The sequence below is a fragment of the Sinocyclocheilus grahami genome, unplaced genomic scaffold, assembly GCF_001515645.1.
Source record: "Sinocyclocheilus grahami isolate Dianchi unplaced genomic scaffold, SAMN03320097.WGS_v1.1 scaffold42.1, whole genome shotgun sequence".
In the NCBI taxonomy this organism is placed as follows: domain Eukaryota; kingdom Metazoa; phylum Chordata; class Actinopteri; order Cypriniformes; family Cyprinidae; genus Sinocyclocheilus; species Sinocyclocheilus grahami.
This window is the reverse complement of record NW_015505221.1, coordinates 1,355,679-1,379,591: the sequence shown is the minus strand read 5'-3', so window position 1 is coordinate 1,379,591 and position 23,913 is coordinate 1,355,679. Positions and strand designations below refer to the sequence as shown.

Here is a 23,913-nt window from a genome sequence, read left to right as displayed (position 1 = left end):
CGACAAACATATTACAGTCACTTCCCTCTGCTGTCTGAGCATTTTTAATGGGGGCCGCAGGCAGACAGGGCAAATTCACACATCACTCTCCATGATCCCCCCCCCCCCCCCCTCCCCCCCCCCCCCCCCCCCCCCGAGCCACAATGACTAATATATATAGTGAAGATTTTTAATTAATTCTCAATAGGACACATGTTTTAGACCTCCTGACCAAGCAATGAGATAAGGTTCCTCTTGGATGTTCCTAGACCTTTTATCCAGGCCAGATCAGGCTCAGATAAAGTTTGTAAACAAAGTATCTCTTTAACACATATAATCTCACTGAGAAAATTACCTTGGTGTGTTCAATCTGAATTCCATAGAGCAGAATATTTCCCTGTATGACTTCAGAGGCCAGACTCCTGAAGGCTGTTAACTCGTCTGTCTTTTGGCTGTCGACGGACTGCTTTGCCATGTTCAGCTGTACCTGTCAACAAAATAATAAATACAATTAAAAAAACAAACATCTCCACTTATCTATAGCAGGGTTATCTATGCAGAGTTCATAAGTTTATGAAAAGCATAATGATGACAAAAGTAAAATTAAATAAATCTATAAAACGTAGCAAAAAGATTAAATATTTTATGTTTACTGGCATCTCATTTTACCAGTAACTGACGATAGAGAAATGTGAACATGCCAATGTGCTGTTTAATTATTAAAATATGAACTTAAGATCTAAACTTAAACAAATAAAAATTTACTAAAAAATTAACTTTTTTTACCTGCATCTCATGTATCCATTCACTGACAGAGAAATGTGAACGCGTTGTTAAATTATTGAAATAATAACTTATAAAAAACAGAAATAAATAATTTAAAAAAATAAATAAAATACTTAATAAAAAGATGAAATACAGTATTTTGTTTACCTGCAACTTAAAAACTAAACTTATTATATTAAAAAACACTGCCAAAATACTTATCCAATCATCAGCAGTGACTCCATCCATCCACATAAGAATTGATAATACCATAATAACCTGCACTTACTTCAATTAAACATTCCCTATTCTTAAAAAAACACTTAGAATATACTACATAGCTGTGGGACAGGCCTATTCATTTTTAAGTACTCTTTTTAACAAACACTCAGCGTTCTCTGTGTGTTTGGACAGGTTGAGCTCTTATGCAAAACGTTAAGAACTAGTTCTTAGCAAAATGTTTCCATTGCAACTGACCCAGCATTCACCGATCCATTAAATTAATGCAATTTCTTTTTCCGTTCGCTTACATCACCATTTCAGGAAGATGTGGCTTGTATGCATCCGTACCAAATAAAACCGGCTGTGCTCATTTTGCAAACTGCTTGAAGAAAAACATTTTTAACAGAGGTCATACATCAGTATAAATGGGGGAAATGCTGTTTACTCTGACTCTAATAGTTTTTTTCGTAGTTTCATAAAGTATCAAAGTACAAAAAAGGTAACTGAAAGGCCGACAGGAAATGTAAAAGAGTCTTAAATGGATCCAAATGTAATGTAAACGTAAAGAAAGTCAAGCAAACCTCTGAACAGCTCGGCTTGAGGTTTTTACTCGCAATCACACGCTCTCACAGCCACACAGTGTTATCATGACATCTGTGGTGGTGATAAGAGCAAAGCATCTGGGTAATCCAAACAATGAGTGAAAACATAATGATGGAGAGTAGAGGTTATCTAACAGCCCTTCGGAGGGAATGTTAAAGGAAGCACATATGGATTCTGGGAAGGCTGGATTCCCACACTAGGGTGTGGATCTCTGGATTCAAAACTGCAGGAGCAGATTTTATGCTTTCGAAACACATATAAGAAATGAATCAAGGTGAGAGTGATGACATTCCCAGAGATTAAGACTAAGATGTTTTGAGGTACAAATGCTGGACAAGAACCAGGAAACCAAACATCAATGGTTTTTCCAACTGCCAACACCGCAAACAAGCAAATGTACTTCAAAAAAAAAATTTTTTTTAAGTTGCTCATTGATTTTACTCATTAGAAATTTGCCCTCAAGTGTTTGGACTGGATAAGATCATATTTTAGTGTAATATTATTCCCAGCTACAGCTTCATTAAGAATTATGTTACTTTATTAAAACATTGGGTTATTTCCCAATTATTTTTTTTACAGTCAACATTTACAATCGACATTATGCCACAAATACTATCAGTAAGTTTTAGCACTTCTGTGATCTGATGCATATCATGTGTTTCTATGTCACATTGATGGAAACATAATGAGTTTAAGGTTAGACTCTCTCCTTTCACAATCAAATTTTCTCAAACATTTCTGTGTTCTCACACTGAATGCTATGTTTGGCACTATAGAAACAACATAAGGTTAAAGTAACTTCAAGGAACACATATATAAAATCTTTTAAACTAAACACTGAAAATATTACAATGTGTGGAAACTTACCCATACAATAACTACTGGGTATAAACGAGCGTGGTCAGTGTCCTCAAAATGTTTCACCATTTCCAGGACCCCCAAGAAGTTTGATCCAGTCATCTAAAAAAAAGACATTAATGTCACACCAAACTAATGAGGGGGCAAAAATTTCTAAATTATGGCTTTATATCCTACTGAGAACAAGTATTAAAAGATTTATCCAGACTAAATAGAACCTCTTATGGGGATTTATTAGAAATATTTTAACGTTACATTTTTACAACAAACAAAAATAATCAGCATATCAGAACGATTTCTGAAGGATCATGTGACACTGAAGATTGGAGTAATGGTTGCTGAAAATTCAGCTTTGCCATTACAGGAATAAAATTACATTTTAAAATATATTATAAAACCGCTGTTTTAAATTAGAACAAAATTTCACAATATTACTGTTTGTACTGTATTTTTGGTCAAATAAACATAGCCTTGGTGAGTATAAGAGACTTCTTTCAAAAGACCCCAAACTTTTGAACGGTAGTGTGAAAACCAAAATGAATCCAGATGAAATTTTGTTTTTGCAAAAAAGCCAATTGGCTATTAGTTAACACTATCCAATAGACTAGACTGACTCATTAATGTCAGCAAAAAGTAAAGGTGTTTCAGAGTGAGATCAAGTTATTATATTTTGATTAAATATTACAAAGACAACTTGTTTTTTCTTTTAAATAAAATGACAGGTGAGTCATTCACAATAAGACCAGGAACATGCATTAAAAAGTCAAATCTGATTTATGCTGGCTTCAACATGGAATTACTTGTGTATGCATGTATCGTTGACATACAGATAAGTGAATGAAGTTTCGCGTTTTGGACAGGTACTCTGCATTACTCTCCTTTGCACATGGAATGACGTCTGTCTCCATCTGAGAAAAGAGCCCAAATTCAATAAAACAAGCAATCTCACCATCACGGCAGACAAATTGTATTTATTAAGATCTAATGATTCATCCCTTTTCATAAAAAGCAACACAACCACAGATGCTTTGCATATGAAATCATATTATAGCCCTCATATCAAATCATATCCTGTCCCTGGCCTTGTCGAATATCTTGTACAGAGATGAAATAAACAGAAGTGTTTGGCACGGACTCGACCTTGACGAGAAAACTGGAAATATGAAATGGTTATTGGAAACACATGCAAGGACTTATTCACTCTTGAAAGATAACCAACCACGGCTTTAGACGAAAACCAGCTCGCTCCGAGCTGCGGATTTACAAGATCATTTTGACATCTGAACCAGGTTGGGCTGTTGAGCCTACATGAGATGCAGTTTACAGGATTTTTGAATGGTGGCGAAGCAAGAATAAGTGCTTCAAAATGACCAAAACCAAAAAACAAGCCACACACTTGGTCCTGATTAGATGTTACGGGTCACGCAAAAATTCTAGTAATGCTTTAATTTCCAAAGATTTACAAACAAACTATCTTTCTGATCATTCTTAGGGATTTGTAAACTATTAACAAATAGAAACGTGTTTTTACTGGGCAAGGAGTTCAATTGTAACCGCAGTTATGTGTTGGGAATCATGTCGGCTCATGTTGTGGCTTAATCCGAGGTTGACATAGGAATACATTACAGTCAAGAGTTATGCAGTATCACTGAAATGCCAGGATTACATGTAGTCAATGGAATTTTATAGTCTCCGATGGAACTAAAGTGGGGGTTTTTTCGTGTGAGATTTACTTATGTAGCTTAAAATGATATATACACTACCTACATGCTCTCGGTACTAAATTATCTTGAAATCCCAGAGCTGAGGAATGTGAATATCACTCTCAGTCATACACGAAATGCCACGTTTTGAGATCCGCACCTTATGGCGCATGGGTTTGGACTCTAATCCTCCATTTCCAAGCAAAAAGTGTTTGCCCCTAGTGAACTTGAGCCTTTGATGAAAGTAGACGGCAACCCATTCCAAATCTTATCTGCAGCATACATGGGTGTAATTATTACATCTCGCTAAAAGGATCATCTTATCACTCTCTGTTGTCCTTTATAATCAAAAAACGTACCCAGAGCCAATCGTACCACCTGCATGCCTGGAATGGTCCCAACTTTGAGTTTCCATTCACTGTAATGGAGACACTGTAATGGGGATTAGATTTACAAATGGCACTGGGACAAATTTGATTCCTCATCTGTAATCTCCTCCTTTTCTTTCATCTCCCTCGAGTTGCAGGAACAGCTCGGGAGAACTGACCCCAGCCGGCACCTGGGGGAGCGGCAACGTCTGGAACCAATCAGCCGTACGGTACGCTGGGTGCTCTCATGTTTGCAACATTATCAAGAGAAGGACATGTGCTTGATGAAGAACTTGGAACAGCTACAAAGGAGGATGGGCTTCCATTGCATGGAGTCTGAATAAAACACGTCATATTTCCTTTTTGTCAGTGCACTGGAAGATGGATCTCCTACAGCAAGAGCTACAACGTGAAGACATGATTCGAGCTGGATCGGCTCCAAAAATCAGTGTGGAATAAATGGGAAGGTGGTCACACTTGTACAAGACACCTTATCCATTTCAGCAAGTACATCCATTGGTACGGCTAAGTTATCGTTCTCACCATCTGTTAGTCCTCATACAGTTGCAGGACAGGTGAAAGCTTGGTTGTTGGAGGGGGTGAGTAAGACATTGGAGTAAAGGGAGTTGAGATGGAGACAGACAGCAACATATTCCTAAGCAAAGGCTATTTTAACTAAACTGTAAGATGAGTGATGTCATCTTTAACATACCATGTTCAGATTTTTCTGAAGCGTTTTAGCCAACTCAGTGGCTTCTGCTTCAGCTCCTGCTATGATACATGCTGACATCGAAAGGGTCTCTGAAGAGAAAATGACAATATTTAACCTTAGTTATTAGTACATTTAACCTAAATCACTGCAATTTAACCCTGTTTGTAAACCAGTTTTGGAGAAGCAACTCTTAAGAGTGTGTAAAATAAAAAATAAAAAAATAAAATAAAAATCCTGTGTGATCTTTCATGTGTAAATTCCTCAAGGAACAAGGTAAATGAGTGCATGGAAGCTTTACTAAAATCATGCGCACATAGAGCTGAACCACCACACATTTATGGCAAAATGGAAGGTTTTGACCAATTCTTCGATTTCTTTCCAAACCAAAGAACTGGCCCTTTGCTGGGTCAACTCATACCTTACAGGTCATAAGAAGTCAGGGACACGGGAAGTAGGGGTGCTGAGGGGGCTGCAGCACCCCGTTTTCACATGGTTGCAAATGCAACGCCAGGTTTGTTCATTTAAATTTATTCAGTTTTAGCATTTAATAATTTATTTGTAATGATCTCTGAAATGTACATTGTACGTGGGCTATAATAAACCCAGGTTTATCTTTATAAACATGAATAATTTTACTTGTGATGTTTTCTATATGGGATGATTCGCCTAATCCTCATGAACACGTGACGCTAGCGCCCCCCGCCCCAACACGGACACACACAGCACCCCCAACCGAAAGCATCTTCCCGCACCCCTGTAAGAAGTCGTTTTTATAATTTCTCTTAAAATGATTGTTTGTATATAAAAAGACAACATGTAGACATTTTGAAATGGCAGTTAGCTTTTGTGGTTCACAATCTCTCTTTGTATATTTACATACACGTTACTAACAGTTTGCTTTTGCCCAATGATCTGACTGTGGAAAACTGTCTATTTTGACTTGCCCAGATAAAATGTATAATCAAACAACATCAAGTCTGCAATAACAACAATACTGCAATACTGTATTCCCAGCAATGACTCAAATCAGTGGCCTGCGAAATATTTATTTCTTTACTCCACAACTTAAACACAATACCTTTAATAATAGCCTCCGCAGCTGCTAGATCCCGCTTGTATGTTACCTACAAAAGGAAAACAAGGGCTATAAAACATCACATTAAAGGACAGTGCAAAAATGACAGCTTGTGCTTAAAGGAAATGTGACTGAATATTAGTTTTAGTGGTTGTACACACTGTTAGGAGTGATTTACTGTTTGTTGCAATATTCATACAGTGGGGCCCAAAAGTCTGAAACCACTAGTAAATATACTTCTGTTGTACATTTTCCTGATTTAATACAAACCTTTCCATTACAGCAGATTATCAGTATTACAAGAAATTACATTTAACAGTATTACAAAAAAAAAAAACTGACATGAATTTCTAAAATTTTGCTTATTTTTTTAATTTAAGACACAAACATTTATGTGAATATATCTGAAACAATATCTGAAAGCTGTTTTTTCTTGGACAAAAACACTAATATATTGTAGAGAAAAAGGTGCATTTCCAAATTTATCTGGATTAATGTGGACTTAGACTTTGTCACCTAGAAATTCTAGATCTAGACATCTAGAATCTCATTTCAAATCTCAAATGTTTTTCCAGGTTTAAAAAATATTAACTGAAATGTTTTCAATGTGCTCTCAGACCGCTGGACCCACTATGTATGGCACAAATCCTATATGCATGACAACAATAAGTCAAACCTTTTGTTCCTTACTTTCCACAAAGTCGGTGGTCCTTCTATGAGCTTTGCATTCACGCCACAGTACTGCAGGGCCAAGTGTAGGCACTCGGAGCCAAACTCAAAGTCAAGTTCACTGCACTGCAAAGGAGAAATCAGGACAAAAACCAGAACAAAATGAAACAAGAAGCTCCAGTTTGATAAATGCTGATGAAGTAAATCAGAACCATACAAACCTCTAGTCAAACACCTGTGTAGGAACTAACTTTTGAGGTCATGAAGGACTGTTTCTTATTGAAACAAGCATCTGGGCATGGGATTTTTGTAAAAAAACGTCTCTGATTCTGGTAACACATTGAAAAAGCTGAATAGAGCTCTTGCAGTTAATCGCTCTCTAAGACAGCGGTTGGATTACACAACCTAAATCATGCCACCCGAGATGCTACGAGGGCAGTATCTAAAGCAATGGAGAGGAGAGGGAGAGTGGAGAGGAGAGCTTCGCTTACATGGCGCTGTGATTTCAAGGCAAATTAAAGGAGAAAGTCCTGCAATCATTTAACCTTTGGCATACCCCCCCCCCCCCCCCCCCCCCCCCCCCCCCCCCCCTTCATCAACGCACAGCCAGACCCTCACGGGGTTGGATGTCTCTTCTTTTGTAAAGCTCAAGCTCTCTGAGACTCAATGGGATGGCATGCTGAAATGGCATCAGTCATTTCGAGGCTACCACAGAGAGGGTTTTGACACATGGCCGTCGGCTACATCTAAAAACCCTTGCTCAAAACACCCACCTGAAATAATCCCCATTGTAAAAAGCGTCAAATGTGCTGAATGCTACATAAAAAAAGAAGTATGGACTGCCTTATGTCACGTGATGGTAGAGTCTCATAGAAAATTGGGTTCAAAAAGCAAGGAGAAGCATATAAATCTTTTTGCAGACCCTTCACTGTTGGGGTTGGAGAAGAAAAGCCCCAGAAGAGCCGCAGTGTCAGGTAACACTCATGCAGGCTTGATATTACCCATTCTTCAGATTGCCTCATCCTCTGTATCATGTCATGGTTTTATCTTTATTTAGAATTAATTGAGGACAGACAGCTGTGACTTGACACAGAACTCACGCTAATGTTCGATATCGCAGCCAAAAGCAACAAGACTGTGAAATCAAAGATTTCCAGAAGCAAAAAATTCGGCACCCAAAAAATGCTCCTCTCAGCAGCCCTATAAATCTCAATGCTTCTTTTTAACACTTCTATCTGTTACTGTTATCGAAAGTTTGACTAAAGGCTTAATCAGATCCAAAGATCACATTCCTACAGCAATAAATGACGTAAAAAAAAGGATGAAATACACTCCACTCCACCTCATTTAGAAACTTTGTTAGTCTGAATGAGAAAGCAGCATTTCTGTCAAAGCATTGTTTGAGTTGATCTTGAGAAGAAATACTGGAATCAAACTGCGATCTTGCAGTCAGCTATGTAACCTAGGCCAGATTAAACAATTACGATTTATTATTTTGACACACAACTAACTACCATGGGAATAATAATAAAAGTCACAGTGCCTTAGAGCTGAAGAACCTGTGGGTTTATGCAAATCTCAGGGACAATGAACAAAAGAGGCAAGTTGGTCCAAGATTTGAACACTGAGAATTTCTTTGTTTGATTTTATAAAAATGTATACAACAGAAATTGAGATAGAAGAAACCCATAGAAAATGAGTTTAAAAAGCAAATGTACAAATATAATATAAACAACAAAATAAATACATAAAAATATTTATATAAATATATATTTTAAAATATATATTTTACAAAAATGTATTTTAAATATATAGATGGAATAAAGATACAAATATTTAGATCGAATAATTGGTTACAAGGGCAATGTCGGTGCATAAATCTAATAATAATAAATAACTTACATAAATATTATATAAATACTTCTATATATACACATCAGGGCTGTCAAAATAACTGAAAAACTAAATACGAATTTTTTTCAAAATTCTAATTACATTCTAATTTAAAATGCATAATTTCAGTTAGGGTGAAGAAAAGCTTTTGGCTTCTCTCCTGAATATTTCTCTCCAAAATATTACTAATGCACGCGTATTCAAAGTGCATAATGTTTAAAATAATGTTTATAAACCAATTATAATTAAGTTGCTTAACTATAAACAAAACAGCATCATGTATATATGCATAGTTTAATACAAAGGACCGAAATCACACAGAGTACATTTTTCATTTAAAAACACGAGCTGCAGTGGGATGGGGAAAAAACCCGCCATAAAGTCTGGAGGTATGTTTTTTTCAAAGTTGAACTTGCATTCATTTTACATGGCTTTCTAAACATGTGGCTCCTTTGTGCGAGATGGGAGTGCAAAGGTAATAGACGTCCCTCTAGAAAATGCGCAAAATATGCGTTCTTTGTGAACGGCTTGGTTTCGGTTTTGACGTAAACAAGATCTCCGCATTGATGTTCTCTTTTCCCGCAATATTTGTAATTAACAACGCAGCAGCGCCATATCTAGTGGCTTCAACTGGATAGGTTAATAAAACATTAAAATGCAATGACACTTCTATCGTCATCGCATCTCGTGCGCCACTGATAAGGCTGCCTCATTAACACACACCTAAAATTCGAATGCAACGTTTTTGCATTCGAATGTGGATTTTTATTTTAAATTCGACAAATATTCAAATTTTTTTTGACAGCTGTAATACATATATATTTTATTTTTTTATGTATTTAAAAACATAAATATTGAGATGCCTAAACTTATCATAAAAGTCACTGTGGGAATGTCAAGGTGACAGTCAACTCTAATGTACTTTGCACATTGAATCTGAGGTTTATTCTAACCAATAAATGTGTTTGGGTTGCTCATACCCGCTGGTAGGCCTGGAAAATAACGTCATAAAGAAATCCTTGAGGCATTTCACTGGCTCGGTACTTTGCTCTCTCCAGCGAGTGGTCTAGGTAGCCCTCTGACGTGGTTGCAATGACCGTGGACACCAGAGGACGTATCGCTCCTGAGGCCTGAAAAAAAACAGGTAGACAATAGAACAATTAAAAACACGCCTTATAAAAATCTGTTTATTCATCATTATTAAATAATGGTGCATTAGGGTCAAGCAATGAATCACTCCATCTCATATTCTTTTGAGTGTTTCATAAACATATGGGTTTTGCTTTCCAGCCCTTGTCAGTGCCTTGGAGAGATTTAGAAGAAAATCAGAAATCTTGAACCTCACATATCAAAGCCAGCAAAAACATTGCTAAAACATCTTATCCGGTTTCATGCTTTAAGGAGTAGTGCTGAGAGGTGTCAACAATATGTTTATCTTAGTGATTTATGGACATTGGAACAGCCCACAATGCAGTCAAACCACAAACGAAGCTGGATTTCTCATCTTCTGCGGAGTTATTCTGTTCCTGATGCAGATTTCATGACGTTTGCCTTGGAAGGATAGTATATATGTAACAGTGTATACAGTACACTCTTAAAAATAAAGGTGCTTCACGATGCCATAGAAGAACCTTTTTTGTCTAAATGGTTCCATAAAGAACCTTTAACATCTGAAGAACCTTTCTGTTTCACAAAAGGTTCTTTGTGGCGAAAGAAGGTTCTTCAGATTATAAAAAGGTAAGAAAGAGATGGTTCTTTAAAGAACCTTTGACTGAATGGTTCTTTCTGGAACCAAAAATGGTTCTTCTATGGCATCGCTTGAAGAACCTTTTGAAGCACCTTTATTTTTAAGAGTGTAGGTATAGAAAATAATTTATATTCGAGGCTTAGTGTATCCCATCATGCATCATGTTCTGGAAATAAATCGTGAGACTTTTTGCCGTGATCTCGCGAGAGGTCACAGAAACCTTTCCAATGCATGTTAAATATTAATAATAGTTAGATATTACACATAATTTGGTAGTAAAACAAAGAGTTGCATGTTTTATTGGTGCAAATGAGTAGCAGTGATAATTATTTTGTACAACATTTGCAACGGGTTTTCATCACTTAATTAGAAGCATCACAAAATTTAATTGTGTCATGTGTTATAGAGACTACTGAACGGACATTTAGAAGTTGATTTTAAAATGCAAAGTATTGAAAATAAAAATAAAGCTCTGTAAACACTTGCATTTTTACAACACTGTGTGTCCCATCAGGTAATGAAAAGTTCTACACACACACACTTGTGGACTTCATGCTCACTTGAACACTTGGACCAAATACAGGAAATACGTCATATAAGTAGTCAAGTGGTCAAGTGCAAAGACCGCAAGTGCGGGTATTTGGACAAGGGGACCATCAATGCCTAGAAGCATAGTGAAGTCTATTATTAAGAAGTGGAAGGTATTTGGTACAACACAGACCCTCCCTGACGTCACTCCAAACTGGATGAAAGAGCCAGGAGGGAACTGGTCAGAGAGGCGACCAAGAGGCCTACAGCAACTCTGAAGCAGCTGCAAGAATGTATGACAAAGAGTGGTCATTGTGTGCATGTGACAACAATATCACAAATTCTCCACAAATGTGGCTTGTATGGGAGGGTTGCAAGAAAAAAGCCACTCTTCAAGAAAGGCCACATGCAGTCATGACTGAGCTTTGCCAAAACGCACCTTGAAAATTCTGAGACTAAAATTGAATTATTTGGCCTCAACACCAAACGAGCATTCCTACAGTAAAGCGTGGAGGTGGTGATATCCTGTTATGGGGTGTTTCTCTGCAGCAGGGACTGGAGCACTTGTCAGGATAGAAGGAAAAATGGATAGGGCAAAATACCGTCAAAATCTTGAGGAAAATCTGCAAAGGTGAATATGGCCTAGTCAGAGCCCAGACTTAAACCCCATTGAAAATCTGTGGAATGACTTGAAGACTGCAGTCCACCAGTCCACAAAACTAAACTTGAGCAGTTCTGCAAAGAAGAGTGGGCAAATATTGTAAAGTCTAGATGTACAAAGTTAGTAGAGACATATCCCAACAGACTAAAGGCTGTAATTAAAGCAAACGGTGGTTCAACAAAATACTGACATAAGGTGATCCTTTTTCCAACTCAGTGATTCTGTTTTTTTTTGTTGTTGTTTTTTTTCTGACATGTTGGTGTTATATCTTTCACTTGGATGTTATAAGTTGCACTGAATAAATACAGCTGGATAAAACAAAAACTGTGTTTGTCTTCATTTCATGCTGCGAATCAACAAAATGTGATTATTTTAAAGGGGGTGATTCTTTTCTATAGCCACTGTACATTAAACTCACCATGTGTGACATGGCCTACATAGTTAAAGTTAACATGTTTATAAAAATAGCTACCTGAATAATAATATCTGGCTTAATGGCACACTTTATTACCTACGTGAATCTTTTGAACTCTGAGGTTTGCTACCAACAGCGAAACACAAATAGAATACATTCAATATGGTTGTTATTTTGCAATGCGAATGTTTAAACATTCGCCTTTGCATTCGCATACATACTGTCAAGTGTTTCTGACCCAACAGTTAATAAGGTGAACCGATTGTACAACAGTTGCCAAAATAGCTGCATCTGGTTTCCGTGTGAAAATGTTCTTTAATAAACTGTTAATGGACCACAAGAGAAATTTAGAGAGTTCATGAAAGTTCACTGTGATATGATTAACATAGACCAAAACGTTCAAACGCCAACATCACCTTTTTTTATCATTCTTGTCACATGGTTTTGATCATGGCTGACTATTATTTTGTCATGAGTTGATTGCAGCTGTTAAGTTTACAGTTAGTCTGTTAACACTGTGTAGACTTGATCACTGGAAATTATGCTGATAATACAGAATGAAAGCCAGTCAACACATTTGTAGGAGCTGTTTGTGAAATAGCCACAAGTCCTGTAATAAATGTGCCGTTAACCAAGATTAAGAATTTTTCTTAAATCACATTTTTTCCATACCAGAATATTTTTCTACCAAAACGGTGGTGTAAATGCATCAATATTCAGCGTTGTTATATTTCTAGCTAGACTGAAAGTAAAAGAAAGCAAGGGCAATAATGAGCAGGACCAGAAAGAGAGTAAGGGGACCATCAATGCCTAGAAGCATAGTGAAGTCTATTATTAAGAAGTGGAAGGTATTTGGTACAACACAGACCCTCCCTGACGTCACTCCAAACTGGATGAAAGAGCCAGGAGGGAACTGGTCAGAGAGGCGACCAAGAGGCCTACAGCAACTCTGAAGCAGCTGCAAGAATGTATGACAAAGAGTGGTCATTGTGTGCATGTGACAACAATATCACAAATTCTCCACAAATGTGGCTTGTATGGGAGGGTTGCAAGAAAAAAGCCACTCTTCAAGAAAGGCCACATGCAGTCATGACTGAGCTTTGCCAAAACGCACCTTGAAAATTCTGAGACTAAAATTTAATTATTTGGCCTCAACACCAAACGAGCATTCCTACAGTAAAGCGTGGAGGTGGTGATATCCTGTTATGGGGTGTTTCTCTGCAGCAGGGACTGGAGCACTTGTCAGGATAGAAGGAAAAATGGATAGGGCAAAATACCGTCAAAATCTTGAGGAAAATCTGCTGCCCTCTGCCAGAAAGTTGTCAATGGAGGTTTACCTTCCAACATGACAATGACCCAAAGCACACAAGAAAAAGGTGAATGTCCTTGCATGGCCTAGTCAGAGCCCAGACTTAAACCCCATTGAAAATCTGTGGAATGACTTGAAGACTGCAGTCCACAAACGGTCACCATTAAATTTAACTGAACTTGAGCAGTTCTACAAAGAAGAGTGGGCAAATATTGCAAAGTCTAGATGTGCAAAGTTAGTAGAGACAAATCCCCAAATCCCAAAGGCTGTAATTAAAGCAAAAGGTGACTCAACAAAATACTGACACAAGGGGGTGATCCTTTTTCCAACTCACCAACTCAGTTTTTATTTTTCCTGACACGAGTAAATACAGTTGGATAAAACAAAAACTGTGTCCGTCTTCATTTCAGCCTGCAAAGCAACAAAATTGTATTATTTTAAAGGGTAAACAATATATTATTTTGTTCTTTTCTATACCCACTGTAGATATTAAAACAGCTTCTCTGATTGGAGTTTTTCATATTTATTATATAACAGCTTCACACGTATCTCTGAAGCCTGCATCAGGAATTCTGTTTTGACGGCTTAAAGTGGTCTAACTTTCCCTCACCTCATAAATTTGACGGATATGTAGGCCATGTTACAGCAGATTAGGGAAGGGAGTGTTCAGATAGTTTGGACATTCATCACCACAGACATTTCAGGGAGTGTTTTAAAATGAATTATTCCAAATGACAGCCACAAAAAAGTGTATATTTGAATTAAATGTATAATTTACGCCAATTGTATTGTAGTATATATGATAACAGCCAATATCAGCACTCATGAGCAGAGATAAACATATGGGTTAACATTTTTTTTCTCCAAACTGTTATTAAATTCCATAACATGCACTATTTGAACTAAATCTGGATAAACAAAATCTGGATTAAAAAAAAAGAGAAAACGAACCCCTTGCTCTTTAGCTGCTAGGGTGATTTTCAGCAGAAGATCTTCTTCCACAAACGGCCGTACCGCATCATGGATGACGACCACTTTTGGTTTGGGTGTCAGTGAGTTTGAAGTGTTGCAGAAGGCCTGAAGTCCGTTGAAGATAGACCTATGTCTGGTGGTTCCCCCGTGGACTACATTTACCTTTGTGTGATCAAATTTCTGGACAATATTCAGCATCAAGTCATGATTCTCCTTAGCAACCACAACGACAACAGTTCCAATCCAGGATAACCTGTCGAGAAAATGCAGACAAACAGCTTTCATTTATCAAGTTTTAAATACTATCAAAAGAAACAACATAATCGCTGTGACAATAGAGTAAGGGAACAAATTGTATGTTATACTGCTTTAAGCAGTTATTTTAGTATTACTTACATATTAATATAGTTTTTGTTCATATTTTAAATCAACATAATTAAAATTTTTAGTAATTTCGTTATGTGCTTTTTTTTCTAGTTTTTTGTTTTTTCTAAATACTTCCATTTAGGTAGGGGTGGGTGGTATGACCAAAATCTAATATCACGATATGAGTGATTTTATTTCACGGTAATGATATATATCACGATACAGTTATTTCTGCTTTAAATAAGGTCTAAATTAAGGTCTAATTTTTGATGCCATAGAAATGTCAAATTCATGTCACCAATGTCAAACTACAATAGAACAAATAAATAAGAAATGCTACATATATTGTATAAAGTAATCAAATATACATATAAAACTGCATATTCCTCAACACCAAACGAGCATTCCTACAGTAAAGCGTGGAGGTGGTGATATCCTGTTATGGGGTGTTTCTCTGCAGCAGGGACTGGAGCACTTGTCAGGATAGAAGGAAAAATGGATGGGGCAAAATACCGTCAAAATCTTGAGGAAAATCTGCTGCCCTCTGCCAGAAAGTTGTCAATGGAGGTTTACCTTCCAACATGACAATGACCCAAAGCACACAAGAAAAAGGTGAATGTCCTTGCATGGCCTAGTCAGAGCCCAGACTTAAACCCCATTGAAAATCTGTGGAATGACTTGAAGACTGCAGTCCACAAACGGTCACCATTAAATTTAACTGAACTTGAGCAGTTCTACAAAGAAGAGTGGGCAAATATTGCAAAGTCTAGATGTGCAAAGTTAGTAGAGACAAATCCCAACAGACTAAAGGCTGTAATTAAAGCAAAAGGTGACTCAACAAAATACTGACACAAGGGGGTGATCCTTTTTCCAACTCAGTGATTGTCTTTTTATTTTTCCTGACACGAGTAAATACAGTTGGATAAAACAAAAACTGTGTCCGTCTTCATTTCAGCCTGCAAAGCAACAAAATTGTATTATTTTAAAGGGTAAACAATATATTATTTTGTTCTTTTCTATACCCACTGTAGATATTAAAACAGCTTCTCTGATTGGAGTTTTTCATATTTATTATATAACAGCTTCACACGTATCTCTGAAGCCTGCATCAGGAATTCTGTTTTGACGGCTTAAAGTGGTCTAACTTTCCCTCACCTCATAAATTTGACGGATATGTAGGCCATGTTACAGCAGATTAGGGAAGGGAGTGTTCAGATAGTTTGGACATTCATCACCACAGACATTTCAGGGAGTGTTTTAAAATGAATTATTCCAAATGACAGCCACAAAAAAGTGTATATTTGAATTAAATGTATAATTTACGCCAATTGTATTGTAGTATATATGATAACAGCCAATATCAGCACTCATGAGCAGAGATAAACATATGGGTTAACATTTTTTTTCTCCAAACTGTTATTAAATTCCATAACATGCACTATTTGAACTAAATCTGGATAAACAAAATCTGGATTAAAAAAAAAGAGAAAACGAACCCCTTGCTCTTTAGCTGCTAGGGTGATTTTCAGCAGAAGATCTTCTTCCACAAACGGCCGTACCGCATCATGGATGACGACCACTTTTGGTTTGGGTGTCAGTGAGTTTGAAGTGTTGCAGAAGGCCTGAAGTCCGTTGAAGATAGACCTATGTCTGGTGGTTCCCCCGTGGACTACATTTACCTTTGTGTGATCAAATTTCTGGACAATATTCAGCATCAAGTCATGATTCTCCTTAGCAACCACAACGACAACAGTTCCAATCCATGGTAATCTGTCGAGAAAATACAGATAAACAGCTTTCATTTGTCTAGTTTTAAAAACTATCAAAAGAAACACAACATAATCGCTGTGATAATAGAGTGAGCGAACAAATTGTATGTTATGCTGTTGTAATTTGTATTATTTTAGTTTTTATTGATATTTTGAATTAGCTTTTAGTTTTATATTTCCATTTAATTTTTTCCCTTTTGTTATTTTTATTGGCTTTTGTTTTTTCAAATACTACTATTTAGGTTTCATTTATTTTTATTTCAGTTTTTGTTTTAGTTTTTATTTGATTTCCAATTACTAATGTCAGTAAGATGCCAAGACAATATTTCTAATTTTCATTTAAAGTTTTTCCTCAAATATTTATCTTTGATTTCAGCTTTAGTTTTAGTTAACGTTAATAACCCCCTTGTGGCATCAAATGAAATTATAAAAATAATTAGATTTACAATGCTAAGATGTTGGTGGTGGTTGCCAGTGTGTTGTTAAGTGGTTTCTGAGGTGTTTGAGCACATTTTTATACATTTACTTGGGAGTTCTGGGTGGTATCTCTATGATATTTACATTGTTAACCAACAGGTGGCCCAAGAGGCCATATGACTGACAGGTAAATCAACCAATCACATTTCGTTTTGTGACACATCATGTTTAGTAGAGGTGCACCGATTGACCGGCCAGTGATCAGAATCGGCTGATTTTTCACATCTCACGTCTCTCACGTCTTGCCGATTCCGAGCCGATCCTTTTATTGGCAGCGGTGCTGGTAATGACCTCACAGCCGCGTGTAAACATGTCGTTTCCCGTGAGAATGATTCTAAATTGCATTCAGTGTAAACGATGACTGATCATGTAGCCTATTTATGTCGTGCCAGATGAGGCTTGCACAGCCTGAGTGAGTGTGTGAGATAAACAGCACACACAAAGTACCTCACAGAAATGTATAGATGCATACTGCAGTAGGAAAAAAATATATTTACAAAATATGATTTAGGTAAGCAACATTATAGCCTACGGCCATGATTACAACACGATTACAATGTGACACTGATTTTACACAACAGTATTTCAATAAACAATAAATTTAAATTACTTGACTTAGATTTTAGACAAAATATTGACTGTTTTTGCTCAATTTCGCTGACGAAAATAGTTCCGATCAAAGCCACAGCAGAACTGTTGTGTGTCTCTGAGCAAAACACAGCGGTGTTTGTTACTGAATGAATCCACGTTTTTGAACAAATCAAGTGAGTCAATGATTCAGTGGCCCATTCATAACTAAGGACAGTTACTTGCCTAGTTTCTGAATGAATTAGCCGTTTGAATGAATCGGTTGAATGAATGATTAAATTAATCATTAAAACAGACATTTGCCGCCTCTGCAAGAGAATTAGCTTCTGAGCCTGGATGGTTTAGTCATATTTAAAAGTGTCCCCGCATTTTTTCAACATTTATTTGTATGTTTAAAAAATATGTAAAACATTAGTCTTAAAAAATTATGTATTTGAAATTTTGCAGTGTAAATGCATTTATGGCACCTCAGCTTCATCAAACTGTCTGTGGTAAATGCATCTAATGCCACTTCAGATGCAGCTTCTGTTTCCTCGGCAGTGGAAAGATAAGAGATTGTTAATACTAATTTCATTTGAAAGGTAACAACACAACAGGTTCTTATTATTCTAACTGAATTAATTGAAACAAAGTAAGAATTTGATGTGAAAGATGACACATTTAATAAGGTTAGGGGGGAAAATGACCATTTATAAACATAGTGGAAAATGACATCTGTTTTGTTACATAGTTAACTATTTCTTCCTCTTTCCAATCACAGAGCACTTTATTTTGAGAGTTGTTTAAGTGAGAGAAAATCTGTAACTTAGTCCAGATTGGGGCAGTTGTGTTTAATAATTTATTTTGTTATGTAAATAACTTTTGCATTGAAATTTGCATAGATTTTTGTTTGCATATGCTGTCAATTATAGTTCTTAGAAAGAAAAATCGGAATCAGCCAAAATCGGTATCGGCAGGTCACACTTCCAAAAAATCGGAATTGGCCAAGAAAATTGCAATCGGTGCATCTCTAATGTTTAGGGGTGTGGAAATGTCCCCACAATAACAGACCGGTGTGTAAAACGCTTGGACGCATTTTAAAGAGTCTATGTCGTAGTGCTGAGCGGTATGACCAAAAATTTATATCACGGTATATTTCAAAATTATACCGGTTTCACGGTACATGATGGTATTTTTCTTTCCATGCATGACCAGGTGTTGTTAACCATACTTTCTACTGATTGAGAGAGGAAATACTGCAGTATATTGACTTAGAATGCCCTATTTTACTGTCATGATGAGTGAATATTGTCAAAAAATACCACACTAAATAGTGACTAAACACGACCCCTTTTAATACATGTTAACCAGGAGTCACTCTCATTTATAATCGCGGCATCGTCTGATAAAATCAACATGCATCTACACTAAAGAGCGGCTATGCGGTTGTTTTGGCTATATTACTTTTTTGTCTCATGCAGCACACTGCCTGCGTCTGAGTAACATAAAAAAACAAAAAAAAGTGCATGTGATATTAACAGACGAACTACGCTCATATAGGTTTATACAAAAAAGTCGCTAGGTTTGTCAGTATGGAAAACTATGGGAAAAAAGCCACTAAAAGGGTCTGAAAGTTGCTCAATCTACTGCTAAAGTCGCACTCGTGTGTGTGAGACGCGGGAGCTGATGGCAGGGGGAGGTGGATATTTGTGGCGGTCAATGTGGATATTGTGGATGAGTTGTGTCATCACGTTCTATTAGTTCTACAGCTTCAGTTTCGGAACTTTCACGCTTAGTAACACATACAGCTGTGCCCTCACCACAGTGCAACAGTGAAAAGGGACCCCTTTCAAATAGTGTCGCGTTCCGAACATTGTTTAAGTGACATATTGCGGTATTTAAAAAATTCATATCATAACAAAAATAAACAACGGTATTCGGTATGAACCGGTATACCGCCCAGCACAACTATGTCGTGAACTTCACATATTTCACTTTTGAAAATCCAGAATTTAGTTAATCCTGATAAGCGCTCATTGTCACAGTTGTAAACATGACAGCTTTCTTCTTCCATGAGGGTGTTTGGCATCATAGCATCTTTGTTTCCAGGTGGAACATTAAAGAACGCGACACGCACGTCTCCCGGAAATCCTGTAGAATTCAACCAATCTGATGATGACTTCGAAACTCCTGAAGTGTTTCGTTGCAGCTTTCCCGCTGGTACTCAGAGAGCGTGAGCCTCTCGTCCACTTATCAAGAGATTGCAGCAGCTGCGATCTCATCTCATTGTGTAGCATAATTTAATGTTTGTTAAAATGATATTCCGAATCAAAATACACGCACACCAACATCAACTGTATCTTTTTACTGGACAATGACCAATGTTTATGATTTATTTTCTACTAAATCATGGCAAGCCGTTTTAACATGTAGCCTATTTAACTTTCTTTAACTAGGCTCTATTTTAACATTACTAGTTGTCACTAGCATTTTTAAATACTATACTAAGATTAAAATGAATTATGAGTAACACAATTGTTAATAGTAACATTTTAGTTACTTTTTGTTATGAGTCAGAATGACCTTATAGTTCACTTAAAAAGGTGTTAGGCTACTACTAACAATTCTTCTAGTGTTTATTCAATTAATACTAGAAAAACAAACTATTTGAAGTTACAGTAAACCAAAGAATAAATAGTAGTATGCAATGAATAGTTAAACTTGCCACTGTATTAAAATCAAAATTATAAGCAGGAGTAACAAAAATACTTTTAACTAAAATGAGTTTCAAATTCACTCATATGTGGTTACTAATACAAAATAGATTTTAACTAGTTAAATGTTGATGGCTTATCATAGAGTCTGATTCTGTGATGACAGCTGATGATTGACTATGTAAATTATTAAATATTGCCTGTTAAAAAAAATGTAATCATCTTAGATAATCATTTTCACTGTTTTTACAATGAATTTTGTCACCTGTTCTTTAGTTTATTTGTGACCCTGGACCACAAAATCAGTCATAAGGGTCAATTTTTTAAAATTGGGATTTATATGTCATCTAAAAGCTGAATGAATAAGCTTTCCATTGATGTATGGTATGTTATGATAGGACAATATTTGCCCAAGATACAACTTTGAAATTGAATATATGGAATCTGAGGGTGCAAAAAAAATCAAAATACTGAGAAAATCGCCTTTAAAGTTGTCCAAATGAAGTTCTTAGCAATGTATATCACTAATCAAAAATTAAGTTTTTATATATTTACGGTAGGAAATGCACAAAATATCTTCATGGAACATGATCTTTACTTAATATCCTAATGATTTTTGGCATAAAAGAAAAATCGATAATTTTGACCCATACAATGTTTTTTTGACTATTGCTAAAAGTATACCCAAGTGACTTAAGACTGGTTTTGTGGTCCAGGGTCACATTTTATATAAACTATGTTTGTCATGCATGAAACAAAAATTAGGTAAGTTAATGTACTGAATTATAGTTCAGTTAATAGGCATCAATTGGAGTTCAAAATGTCACCTCATGCAAATGTAAATTATTATACGGAGACATTTTCAGATGTTTTAATTTTAATGTTTTTATACCATAATAGCCAATATGAGCATTGTCACTATAGTGCAATATCTTGTCTGAATAATGCTTGCACGAACTAAAAATGAGCAAAGTCAATTAAGGCAAAATATATTACAACAGCTTATACGTCACAATAATACACATAAAGGTCCTTCAAAACAATTAATTACATAAACAAATGCATATGTATATGTACAGACATTTAATTTACATGTACACTCTTAAAAATAAAGGTGCTTCACGATGCCATAGAAGAACCTTTTTGTTTAAATGGTTCCATAAAGAACCTTTAACATCTGAAGAACCTTTCTGTTTCACAAAAGGTTCTTTCTGGCGAAAGAAGGTTCTTCAGATTACAAAAAGGTAAGAAAGAGATGGTTCTTTAAAGAACCTTTGACTGAATGGTTCTTTGTGGACCCAAAAATGGTTCTTCTATGGTATCGCTTGAAGAACCTTTTGAAGCACCTTTATTTTTAAGAGTGTAGCTATGCATTTCCCGGGTTTGGGAACTGCTCTTATTGTCGCTGAATACAAAGACTTACAGCATATACTACAGCAAGTGATTACCACACATATCAGGCAGTGACGACAAAAACAATTAGGATCACAGGCCTGTTTCTAATCATTTTTGTAATGTAATATGCAGTTGTCATTGTCAGTCTCTTTGACGTTATCATGGACAGGTCTTCACTACTGGCTGCATGTTATTGAGATTATATTGGTGATGAGATTGTCTTTATTTGCTCTTCTTTCCAAAGACTGCAGTGGACATCTGGTTTCACAGTGAACTCAGAGCCCTGCACTTGCTCTCAAAGGCAGCACAATGAAAGTTCAGTGCTTCTGTGAGCTGATGTCACAAACCCTGGCGTTTTTACTGACTTCTTTTAAAAGGGAAAATCTAGCTCAGTGCGAGCAGAGACTCATTTAGCTTTCCGTCCCCGTGCCCGCTTTGATCTTTTGTTTTTTTATCTGGGTATGAGCGTATCCCACAGACTTGACTCCCGATTCGTTGTGCTGCCGTGTGTATCTTTTGCATTTGCAGGAGGTCACCACTGTGATCTTGTAGGTCCTGGTGCTGCCATCCTGACACAGGAGCTGAATCCGCTGGGTCCGGGTCTTGTCGTTCACGCAGCGCCAGTCCTGACTGTTTCGACGATTCCAGAACTTCCTACCATATCCGCCAATCCAGTTGGGCAGCATTTGAGCTGGAAGACATTGTCCAGTGCACACCAGTTCCTTAACAGGGTTTATGCTGGTACATTGGCCGTCTGAGATGTATTTTGTGGATCGCAGCTCTCTGCAGCCGACTGGGATTCGTGCTGTAACACAAAGTGATAAATAACGTTTAGCCAGATTTACATATCAATATCAGATCAACACAAGTCTTTTAAGATCTATGAAGAAAGACTTAGGCCTATAGGATTCACCTTGGTGCTGTTCCTTCACGGTTTGTGAACAGACATAAACAACAGTGGTATGGATGATATGCTTGGTTTTCTTTACTTAAGCCCTTATCTGAACTGAGCGGAAATGGTTTAGTGTACAGATGAATGACGACTCTGAGCCTCTTATTGTCGGATTTCGCCGGTGCTGCTGGCTATACTGTCAGCATTGTTCTGCCTCAGAGAAGAGCCTCCTGTCAGCGTAACCCGAGCCAAAATCTATTCAAACAGCAGCAACACACCTCAGTTAAAATGTGCCCCCCTCTCTGTGACAGGACATGATGAATGGGGATCGGAGGGACATTTTCTTCCTCCCCACTTCAAAACAAACAGGGTTCCCCCTGGAGACTTCCTGAAAAGCTGAGCTGCACCTCCACTCTCCAGTCTGACAAGATTCACTCAGCACACATTGTACTCGACAACAATTCATCTCTACTCCCCGATGTGGTTATGAGCCAAGAGACTGTGTAATATATATAATTTCCTACAGTATTTTGCCATACCGTTAACCTTAACACACAGAGCTAACTTTCTCCTTGCAACATACAATTACTTGCATATTATTAATACATTTCAGTGTTAATGTAAATGGTGTTTCATGACTCATTACTGTTTAAATTTTGCTGCAAAGTCTATAATAGCCTATTTAATGGTGGTTTTCACTGTCAGAACCCATATTGTGTGACAACATGCCCCACTACACATCAACATATATGTTAAATGATCTGTATTGATCTGTATGATCTGACAGTGGAAGATGGCCAAGACTTTAAGGCATACGCAGTGTTGGGGAAAGTTACTTTTAAAGGTAATGCATTACAATATTGCGTTACTTCCTAAAAAAGTAACTAATTATGTTACTTAGTTACTTTTTATTGAAAGTAATGCGTTACGTTACTTTTGCGTTACTTTTTGAATCTGGGCTGGGCTTGCTTGTTTGCTTTTAATATAAAAAGTTATATTTTTGGCAAATATAAAAGCCCTTTCACACCAAAAGCCTCAGGCTGAAGGAAATGCAAATTCACGTCTGTACATTAGAACACAGAAGAAGAAAGTTCAACACTCTTCAGCAATAAAAAAAGAAGAAGAAATATTCGTTTATCTTGTGTAATTTTTGCTTATTAGTATGGTTGAATTGGATTACTGAAGGTCAGCAGCAAATAAATGGGATTAAATACATAAAGGATATTTGTATTATTTAACATATTTAATTATTGC

General features: G+C 36.7%; 2 protein-coding genes across 3 annotated transcripts in view; both read right to left on the bottom strand.

The window, feature by feature from the left end:
- LOC107582240 (isoprenoid synthase domain-containing protein-like) overlaps positions 1-14,793 on the bottom strand; it is a 30,571-nt gene extending 15,778 nt beyond the window's left edge. For both annotated transcript variants that reach the window (XM_016268000.1, XM_016268001.1), the window contains exons 1-8: positions 14,459-14,793; positions 9,828-9,977; positions 6,976-7,080; positions 6,289-6,334; positions 5,211-5,299; positions 3,255-3,335; positions 2,437-2,529; positions 335-466 (exon numbers count right to left, since the gene is read on the bottom strand). In XM_016268000.1, the coding sequence (XP_016123486.1) occupies positions 335-466; positions 2,437-2,529; positions 3,255-3,335; positions 5,211-5,299; positions 6,289-6,334; positions 6,976-7,080; positions 9,828-9,977; positions 14,459-14,764 (1,002 nt within the window). In that variant the 5' untranslated portion in view covers positions 14,765-14,793. The remainder of the gene's footprint in view (positions 1-334; positions 467-2,436; positions 2,530-3,254; positions 3,336-5,210; positions 5,300-6,288; positions 6,335-6,975; positions 7,081-9,827; positions 9,978-14,458) is intronic.
- Positions 14,794-21,739: 6,946 nt separating this feature from the next.
- The window catches only part of LOC107582239 (sclerostin domain-containing protein 1-like), a 4,770-nt gene continuing 2,596 nt past the window's right edge, over positions 21,740-23,913 (bottom strand). The window contains exon 2 of the mRNA XM_016267999.1: positions 21,740-22,572. Within this exon, the coding sequence (XP_016123485.1) occupies positions 22,178-22,572 (395 nt within the window). The 3' untranslated portion in view covers positions 21,740-22,177. The remainder of the gene's footprint in view (positions 22,573-23,913) is intronic.